This window comes from Asterias rubens, chromosome 18 (assembly GCF_902459465.1).
Source record: "Asterias rubens chromosome 18, eAstRub1.3, whole genome shotgun sequence".
NCBI classification, from domain to species: Eukaryota; Metazoa; Echinodermata; class Asteroidea; order Forcipulatida; family Asteriidae; genus Asterias; species Asterias rubens.
In genome coordinates, this window is record NC_047079.1 from 2,214,385 (window position 1) to 2,225,354 (window position 10,970).

At 40.8% G+C, this 10,970-nt stretch overlaps 1 protein-coding gene across 1 annotated transcript; it reads left to right on the forward strand.

Moving 5' to 3' along the window:
* Positions 1–655: 655 nt before the first annotated feature.
* Positions 656–8,474, forward strand: LOC117302444 (complement C1q and tumor necrosis factor-related protein 9-like). Its single transcript, XM_033786391.1, has 2 exons — positions 656–792; positions 6,712–8,474. Exon 2 carries the CDS (start codon positions 6,712–6,714, stop codon positions 7,354–7,356), a length of 645 nt encoding a protein of 214 aa, XP_033642282.1. The 5' UTR covers positions 656–792; the 3' UTR covers positions 7,357–8,474.
* Positions 8,475–10,970: the final 2,496 nt, after the last annotated feature.

Genomic DNA, 10,970 nt, shown 5'->3' on the forward strand with positions numbered 1-10,970 from the left:
TCATTGCATTTCGATTTCGGAAAAACACCACTGAGTTTTTAGTAAACATATACTTCAAAAGAGTGGAAGCACGAAAGAGATCCATCTATCAGTATGTATATTGCGTACACAGTTTCTTTCTTTGATAAAACTTGCACTTTAACTCACAAATCCCAGGAAATACATCAATTGAGCGGAAATAGAAGAAAACGGCCAGAACTTCAGGAAGCAATCACACAGTGCAACCCAGTAGGGCGGATATACATGTCAAAATACCATACCATTAAAGCATGTACACATTGAGCTCCATTGGTAACATACAGCCTCATACGAACCAATGATAGAGTAAGTCACTGCTTTCAATCACTGACTCACCATTGGTATCCATTCAACATACAGCCTCATCCAAACCAGTGATAGAGTAAGTCACTGCTTTCAGTCAGTGACTCACCATTGGTATCCATTCAACATACAGTCTCATTCAAACCAATGATAGAGTAGGTCACTGCTTCCAATCAGTGACTTTAACACATCCACAATGTAGTGTACAGTTTTACACCATTGGTATCCATTCAACATACAGCCACGTTCAAACCAATGTTAGAGTAAGTCACTGCAATAAATCAGTGACTTTAACACGTATCTATAATTGGCTGTTCATCGATTGTCAATCAAACCCGAAGTAGACTGATGAGCACTTCAATGGAAATACAGCAGTATTTAAACGCGCTGCACCAGCAGCAGTGTTCATAACAACTTTGCATCAGAAGAGAGGAACTGAGAAGGTTTGGACTACAAGAACACATCATCAAGGTAAGTGTTCCTCATTTTACTCCCGGACTTAAGCTTTCGTTTCCAGATACAAGTAGTGGGTTTAAGGTTAGCCTATTGCAATGCGGTTGCAGTATTTGCTCCAAAAGGGCTACCACTCGATACAGCTGATATTCTCATGCAGTGGCTAAGGTCTCTTCTCTCCTAAAGCTCTGCCATCTTAGTGAACTGTGGTGGTACTATGATTGTACACAAACATGTGCACCCAGTTGCATCTCCCTTTGAAACCTTGCTGTAATTGCCTCAAAGGTTTTGTTTCTCGCGTTTATACTTGCAGGTGCTTTTGGACGAGGCAATTTTTACACTGGTTTTTAGTGCAATGCCTTGTTCAAAAATTTGACTTCAAGTTCTTTTCCACTGGATTGACATAAACGGCGCTTGACTTTCTGCTCGTTTAACACATATTGTTTAAAGATAATTATGGTCAAAAAGGTATGGCATTGCATTGTTTGACGTGACCATTGCATTATTTTATATATAGTAATTAGGTAGACTATTTCAGATTGAACATAATACAAGATATGTACCTAGAATAAGATGTCGATGGTCTTTTGGGAAACCGAGGGGGCAATAACAGAGGCAAGACGAGTGTATCGCCTGCTCCAAAGGTTTTAAGATAATCTTTACACTTTATCCTTTAACCGTGGCGGGCCACGGTTAAAGGGACAATTGTTTTGTTTAACCAATTGAGTACCCTTTTTAAGGCATTACATTGTCATGTTGCGAGATTACAACAACATTGGCAAAATTCGACCCAATTTAAACGTAATAATGGCAAACATATAAACTAAAATGGTGGTACGCCTCAGCAAGACACACCGTAAAAACAAGTGTTTGGGTTCTGTAACAAATTTCGAACGCATCTAAGGGTTTAGGTTAAACACGTAACACTGTATAGGGCCCATGATTTGTGTTGTAAAACATTGGGTTTCGCCCATTTTCTACATCAAACTTAAACACTGGTGCGATCAGCAATCGTTGATGTGCTGAACACATTTTAAACGCTTCTTATAAACACATTCTTAACATAAAGTAAACGGCTGATGCGTCAAACTAAACGCATCATGGTAAAATCGAAACGCTTGACGAGTTTAGTTTGACGCATCATCCGTTTATAAATGGGCAAAAACCATTGCTTTCAACACAACTCATTGGCCCCATACACTGTTACGTGTTTACCCTATTCACCCTTTGACGCGTTCGAAACCTGTTACAGAACCTAAAAACTTGTTTTTGTTTACAGTGCAGTTGTTGTGCGTTTTACAAATGTCTTCACCCTTTAGGAAATGTGATTGTTTGTCTTTGTACCAGTTTTGTTTTTGTTATGAACAGTTTTGTGATTGAGTCGGTCAGCTAATTAATCGCCTGCAATTTGTTAGAAGCACCGTTATTGCCATGATGTATAGCTTTTTCAAGCGACAAATCTCTGTCCATACCTCCTGCAAATGCGAATGCGAATATTTACAAATTTTGACGTCACAAAATCGCAACGTTTAATTCGCATCAGTTGAAAGGTGTTCAATCCCTGCAAAAACAGGGATGTGGCGTTCGCAGGAAGTACGAACATGGCTATATAATGCCGATAATTTATTGCATGCATAGCTGCGCTAAAATCATCACTTTTGAAAACGAGGTCATCTCAAAACTAAATTCTTGTCAACGAATTCTTCAAAAGTATTATCTCGACAACAGTGTCCTAGTTTTGGGTGGTTTAACAAGTCATCGGCCTGGTGCTAACTGGCTCACACTTTGACAAATAAGGGTTACGGCAAGCAACGTCGAGCTGCATATTGCAATTTTGAGTTTGCCGCCAATCAACGTGTTTTGCCGTCAATTGTCGCTGACGAACCCACTAGTGACCGCAGACGGTCGAAATTATCAGTCGTGTCCGTCGGCAAAGTTGTGACAGCAAAACAAATCATTGTGATTGAGTTCAGATTTCTTTGGAAACGCAACCCTCATTTTCTTGACGCAGACGGCCGCAATTATCAGTCGCATGACATTTCCATGCCGTGCGATTCCGCCTATTGACCCAATTCACCTGACGTCATCATCAAAATAATCTTGGAGGTGCCATTTTGGTGGTCAATGTCAACGTGTGTTGTTCATAGAAGTGCGCATTTTAGGCGACTCTGCGTTTACACGTAAATCTATTGACCACCAACATGGTGAGCGTGGCATCAGTCGCCGCGTGTGACGCGCGTGCATGGGGTCAACTGCATATATCTATGGTCAATTGTTGTTTTGAGTTCGTCACAATAGGCCCTTCCCATGAAATATGTAAATTACACATAGCGCGTGCGCACTAACGTTTTGGTTGGCAAATTGAGGGAACATCGCGCTGTTTTGTACACGGCCAATGAGTGACGCAGACGCAATTGCGCGTCTGCTTAGTGCACAACTCTATGGTATTTGCCAACCAACAGGGTTTGTACGCACGCGTGAATGTATTAACATATTTCATGGGAAGGGTCCATTTCGTTGGTGGTCATGATGTGTATGATGAGTGGATGACCAGAACATTGTGAAGAGTGGGAACGCCAAACTCGACTTTTTATACAACCTACACACAGAGGTTTTGATGTCGGCAAATGAGTCACGTCATCGTCGCCGCAACCCACCGCCACCGTTCCTTGCCGCATCCCAGTCCGCTGCCAGCCGTCTGACCTCTTTCCTGTTGTCGCTGAAGGTCGTTCCCAACCGTCAGCCAATTTTGTTTTTTCCCTTTTGCCGCCAAGGTCTTGGGATTTTCACTTTCCGTTTGGTCTTTGCCGCCACTGTATGAGCCAGTCAAAGTCTGGCTTACATAATAGCGACAGACGTGACTAGTTTGCAGCCATCTGTGGTCGCTAGCGGATTCGTCAGCGACAATTGACGGCAACACACGATGAATGGCGGCAAACTAAAAATTGCGATTCGCAGCTAAACGTAGCTAGCCGTAATTGTCAAAGTGTGAGCAAGCCTTAGCAAAGGAGCAAATATAAAAACAATTTGAGGTTAACTCTGGGTTCCACCCTTACCCTGTTATCCCAGTCAACTGTTTTCTCGTACTCTTTTGTTGTAAACATTTGTGATTTGCTGGCAAAATAAGTAAACAGTGAACAATATTGATTGATAACTCAGTTGGAGAGTGCCGATAAATGAGGGTCACAGGTTCACTTTCCACTTTTGAAAAACTGTCTTTGCTCAAGTCAAAATCACTGTAATTAAGAATAAGATTCGGAATATAATTAGTAGAAACTACGTTAAGTGGATCAACTCAATAAGTGACCACGTAGAGCATTGAGTTGATCCGTGCTGAACGAGACGCCATACTTGAACTTTGCCAAGTCACCAGCCTAGTCACCAAACGTGTTGAAAAGGTACGTTGATGTAGTCATGAGAGTATGATCAAAACTGACGTTGATGGACACAATCGGCCGAAGACTCAAGAGTACGGTTTTAGCTGTGGGTTTTGTTCAAGTCAGTTTTGTTGCCTGAGTGGCTCCAAGTGACACCACATGATCGCCGAGTAACGTATTAGGTATCATATGTATGGATCGAAACTGTGATGTCTCAAATTGGTCTTTCAATAGTAACAACATAAAATTCATTTATAAAGTCAACCTCCATTGTTCTTGGGTTGCTCTAGTCATCGTCAGTCTCCTGACGATGACTACAGCAACCTAAGAACTGACTCCGCGGTAGTAATAAGTAATAGTCTCAGCCTATTTCTATTCCATCCGCCCAGGTAATAGTTAATAAGCAGTACAGTTCTTTTCAGAACTGATAAGTCTCCCGAGCACCCGAACAATCCACTCCGCGGTAGTAGTATTAAGCAAGACAGTTCTCTAAGAACAAACTCTACCTGGCAAGTAGATAAACACATGGTGTTAAGGCGCAAACCAAATTATATACAACAGACCTGTTATCATTCGCACCCGTAGAGTGGCAATCCGACGAATAATACACAATAATGACATCGAAGTCTTATCTAGCGCACGTATCTACCAACAAGGTACTCAAGGCGCTGAGTATAATTTTACCAACTATCAGAAATATAACTTATTGTAGTGATGAACTCGAAGAACTCGATGAGAACCATTTATGTAGCACCTAAGAAGGAGTTACAAGGTGGCACGGCGTACACAGCAGCCAACACCGGGTGAACCCCTTCACTTTTCGATAAGTGCACTGGGTTCCTTTACATACGTTATACACAACACATGGGACCGACGGCTTTACGTTCCTAATGACGAAGCAATAAGTGTCACGGCTCGGGAACGGACCCTAACTCTGCTGATCAGAAACACCAGAGTTTGGTGCTCTAAACCGTTCGGCAACGACACTTCTGTTGATAATAATATCAATTATAAACAGTTTTAACACTCTAAAGCCGTTCTCATTTAGTTGCTTTCAAAAAGACCACAACATTTTGGAAAACTAATGTCACAGTTAACCCCATGCAACCGTGACGCGGAAGACAGTTTGCTAACTCTAGAACAAAAGTCTCTTCGACAAGATATTGTATTTACAATTATTTTACATTTATTTACAATCACTGGGGACACTGCCCCATTTCTGGAAAAAGTACACTGAATAACTATATCTTTGATTCTACGGAAACTAATCAATAAATTCAAAATACTTCGTCTCAATCTTGTCAAATAAAGCTTGCGACTTCAACTCTGACTTCAACTCCGACCAAAATGTTCAAAATATTGGGTGAATAAAATTGGCCCACCGTGAAAATGTCCAAAGGTTAAACTTTCCTCCGGTACCAATGTCTTGCTCCACTCTTCTTCTAACACTTTATGTAGGCACGTGTCATAGACTCTCCTGCCTTCCTTTTTGTCCGTCTCAGAACTTCCATTAACGCTTCTCACTCTATGAGGGAGGGTATAGTCCCTTTAAACTTCTAGGAGAGGGTTAGATTCCCACCTCAATATCATGGCCATCTATAAAATAATTATTAAAACAAATACAATAATGCCTGATGCTCTCCTTCATTTTGATAAATACACATGCACTTCTCAAACAATTTTTTTGTCTGACTTCTTCTTCTCAAAAATAAAAAGGTGAACTACAAATTCAGAGTATTCAAATTACAAAGCTATTCAAATACAATGCTCCATTAATACAGCATGAAATACACATTTCCAAGAACAATTTAGTTTCAAGAATTCTGCTCAATTAGAATCATTATCCTCAAAAACAATGAGCAATATTTCAATTTACGATTTTCTCCTTGTTTCCAATCTCAAACTGCCGATCTCTGCCACCTCAGTTCTCTGCCAATCAATTGCTTAAAATAACAGCCTGAGAAATCTGTTTCTGATTAAGCATTACAATTGCAGTAAAAGAATAACCTCAAACGTTGTAATTGTAGCGCGACACTGTTGAGATATAGGCACTTCAATGCCACTCCCTAAAATATTGCATACCACAAGGAAAGGGAAGGCACTGACCTCTGCACTCCTATTCATAAACCAAGTTACAACATTAGCATAAAAACAAGGGTTCACAGCCTTTGGGAGAAAAATACATATTCATTAGTGTAAACTTAAACATACATATTCATTAGTATATCTGCTCCTGCAAAACAAACACCATACATTATAATTGGGGGGGGGGGGGTAATTCTGACAACTAACTAAAGCTAACATTGTTTATGAGTCCAGTTCTTTTGAAAAAAAAAGTGATTTCAAAATAAAATTAACAACCACTTCATTTACCGATTTAGTTCATCAAACTTAGAATTTAATTCGGTTAGTCAACTAATGTACCATTTATCAAATTTAATACCTTACGGGCGAATACATAAAAAGTTTGGACCAACTGACACATGACCAACCCGCTACGAAAACAACATTGCTATAAATGTTGTAATTGTTTGTTTTCCGTCTGTCTTTCAACTTACAGATGAAGATTACTATAGCAGTGGCCATTGTCTTGGCTTTTATGCAAGTTTGGTTATTGGTAGCTACAGCTGCAGTTTCACCTGATCCGGGACTGACGTGTAACTCCTGCTGCCAGGGCCCAGCCGGTATACCGGGAATCCCCGGATCTAATGGGAACCATGGTCAAGGACTTGTAGGCCCGAGAGGTGATGCAGGCTCCCCTGGTGAGGTAGGTCAACCCGGGGCTAAAGGAGACAAGGGGTCAGATGGACTGGATGGTGAGCCAGGCGCTAAAGGGGATACTGGACTGAAGGGAGATCAAGGACTCGGTCAACCAGGGAAACAAGGACCTCAAGGTCTGCCTGGGATGAATGGTCTGAAGGGGGAGAGAGGTGAACCTGGACCAGCTGGACAGACTGGTGAAGCAGGTGAATGTAGTACGCGACGGTCCGCCTTCACTGCAGTGAGGAATACAGCCTTCAACCCTCCATCCGCTGATGATCCTCTGCCCTTTGAAGAGTTATTGTTTTCAGAGGAAGGGACTGATTTCAACTTGAATAACGGCACGTTTACGTGTAATGTGCCTGGGGTATACGTATTGATGTTCTCAGTCCTGGAAATCATCAAGTGGGTCTTACCTATATGTCCAGCTGAGGAAGAACGGTAACAGCATTGTTTCAGGGCGTGTAAGCGATGCAGGTTATCATCAAGTGAGCAGCAGTGCAGTGATTCCCCTGCACTATGGAGATCAAGTTCACTTAGCTGTATACGGTCGAGTACATAGTGACACTGACCATTACACGTCTTTTACTGGATTCCTGCTGTACGAAATCTAAATCAAACATACAAACACACGGAAACGTTTTACTGTTTTATATAACGCTTTATGTGTTTCGAAATACAATAATCACCTAGTTAATTGTGTTTAGATGGGGCAGTTTGTTTAGATGAATATAATAAATTAACAGTTGTTTTAATGCATGTAGGACAATTAGTTTGATTAAAAACGTTATGTTTTAGAGCGTGGTATTGCAAACGTGTTTATTGTGGCGAAAACATTAAAATGTGTTGTTTTTTCTGTCACGTTAAAAGTGCGATAAATATCAGTTCATCTTTTTTTTTTTTTTTTTAATCACATCTTCGGGAAAATTTTATATTTCTACTGTAATTCCGAGGGTGCAATGATGAGTCTTTTAAACGACTCTGCGACATTCATTTTCCAAAATGAAACTACGCAATAAAAAACCGACAGTTTAGTTAATAGTATAGAAAAACAACTGTAACTTTATATTCCTTGATGGAATTCATTATGGCCGCCGGTTATGCCTGCAATTTTATTCAAACATTTTAAATTGGTGGAAAAGGCTGTACCCTGTTGAAGCAACAAAATACAAATAATTCACATAACAACTGGTAACAGTTGTCTTATGTTGATATCTTATGATATTAAACAAAATAATGATAACTTCTGATCAAAAGGTCATAGCGTTTTAAAGTTCCTGGAAAACATTTCTTTTGTGTCTTCCTTTTTCCCGAACACGTCTCGATATTGTGAAACATATAACTCTTCCTCGTAGTTTTGCGTGAGTTTGTTTTTAAAAGAGAGAGCACCTTTTTAATGCAGATGAAACATTGGGTATTCGTTTTGAACAACCTTTGTATAAAACGTTTGATGATGTCACAATTACTTGTTAAAGAGGGGATGCACATTTCTGTACGGCGATTGGTTTAACCGTCAAAACGGCATGAAACCAATCTTGCTGTATCAAGAAGGTTTACCAACAACAAAAAAGCACAATCTTACTGTGAATTTGGAAAATACAATTTTCCTCATGAGCTGGTTACACAATATTGCATTTTATTTTGATCTCCCTTACTACATAAAAGTGTCGTTGGCAGTAAAATTAAACAAAAAACATTAGAGGTCCTCGAAACCATTTGTGTTTAATGTTTGCATTAACGTTAGAATACATGAGATAATAATTGATACATATATTGCTACAAATCATTATTTCTCAACAAACTATTAATCATTATTTTAGTGTACTAACGTTAAGATATATATCATAGTTCTATAAATAGTGTATTTTGTTTGTTTAAATAAGTACATTTATAGTAATAAACAGTGACGTAGTATCAATCGATCGTTTTTTTTTCCGTTTGGATATATAATGAGTTTTTAAATATCATAACGGCTAAACACAGTTTACAGGCTAAACAATTTCCCCAACATTGTTTTTTCTACATTTCAAAAACTACAGCACCTCAGCAAGTAATTGTTAAAGAGAAACGTTCTACTATCTTTGAACAGTGTAAGTTTAATGTAAATCAGTGAACATTGTGTTTTTGTCCTCCTACAAAAAAAAACCATAAACCCTTAAATTTGAAATCATCAGACTCAAGTTGCTATGTCAAATAGTTCAGAGCACGCTTTTTTAAATGGCACAATGGTATAACAACCGTTTTCCCAGCACAATTAAGTAGTGTTAAGCATTATTTTCTTATAGTCTGATAATCTAGAATTCAACTTGTTCTCTTATTATTGACCAGACCCTCATGAATGATATAAGTTGTACAAGCTCATCAGCCCTTCCCAGTGTTGCTAGATGAGACCGGTGGGGTCGAGCAAATCGGTCCCAGTGCCTCATTAAAAAGCACATGGATTGACTGACTTACGCACCTACGCATTGGACCTAAACCCTCGACAAACAAACCCCGGTCGCCTCTCCCTGTACACCACCAACAATCTATGGGTGCGTTCGTATAGCTTCCCTAGGTCAACCCCGGTCTGCCCCTCGGTACGTTCGAATAGCCTTAACGTCATTCCAGGGGCTCACCCGGGTCAGCCCCCAGTGCCCTGCTTGTGGAGTGGATCACTTGGGGGTGACCTGAGGTGCATGCCGTCACCACGAGAGGGCGAGTGTGATCGTTCGATTAGCTCTTATCCGAGTGAGCACCGCGGGGTCGACCAAGGTAAGCTAATCGAACGCACCCTATGTAGACGGCAAACTGTAAGAAAATATACGTAGAGGGCGCTGTGGCTCTGTGGTGTTGTTTTAATTGGGAATATATTTTCAAAGCGCTCTCTTCGTATAAATTTGTCAACAATGTACGATGTGATGTGTGCAGATCCGAACGTTGGTTGTGTGTGTGCTTGCGAACACCGCTTTCTTGGAAACCAGGGGATGGAAATTACAATAGCGCCCTCTTTTGCGTACAGTGTGCGGTGTTGTTACCCAGACTGCAATCCCGGCCATATCTTTTGGGCCCCCCCTGCCCCATTTCAATGTTGGTTCCGACTGCCGGTCTTCTGCGTTACATTCAACATTGAGAGGGGCGGGACGGGGGCAGACAAGGTTTATTGTCAGTGTGAAATGGACAGGGAGTGGTTATATATAACGTAGGAATGGTAGGCCCAAGCATTTTGGCCGGGATTGTAGGCTCCGTTGTCGGAAGAACAAAACTCGGCTTATTTGACTGGCGACAGAACATGATGTTTTCTTTTTGCTTTCGAAAAAACTGCAAACAAACAAAGTGACCTGGCCCCTCCTGTCTTCCCCAGACTGCTATGGGCCGCGGTTAACGAATAGCCGGAGTGCTATGGATTTTTCCTCGGAGTATCTGATATCAATACGGTCTAAAGCAGATGGAATCAAAAGAGGGTGCTTTCAGAATTAAAAACGATCATGGTCACCGCTCACTGTAAAAGGATGAAACTATCTCAAAGGGACAGAAATCTCATGCCACTATAAGGGCCACGCGCAATTCTCCAGGACTAGGCGCCCGGATGGGTTGCCGGTGTCTCAGTGAAATCAGGGCTGCCGGAGATTCTTTCCCCTGTTTGAGACACTAACATGGGCTGAGTGAGGGTGATTTAACAGAGGGCGCTATCACAAGTAGTTTCTCACAAGTTTGCCGTATAAGGGGGAGCGAATTTTGGGAGAACATAATCTCCTGACACACCTGCCTATAATGGGGAAAGAATCTCCGGGGACAGATTTCCATTAAAAACACCGGCCCAAGGCGGAATTCTGCCTTACGTGTTAAACAATCAAAATGACTTCAATCTCATCCAAAAGTTGTAAATAGTAAATACATTTTGTTCGCAATGTGTTCATTTAATTTGTTTTGCTCCATTGAAGATTCTTGTTTCCCAAAAGCATTTGTGCGGAAGTAGACTCTGAGAAAACAAAGGATACAATATTGAAAATCAGTTTAAAATTACCCTTTAAGGGCAAAGGCAGGACACATTAGGAAACTTTCAAGCACTAGTCACGTCTT

Coding starts and splice junctions, on each gene's coding strand:
- LOC117302444 (XM_033786391.1), top strand. CDS start 6,712: ATGAAGATTACTATAGCAGTGGCCATTGTCTTGGCTTTTATGCAAGTT.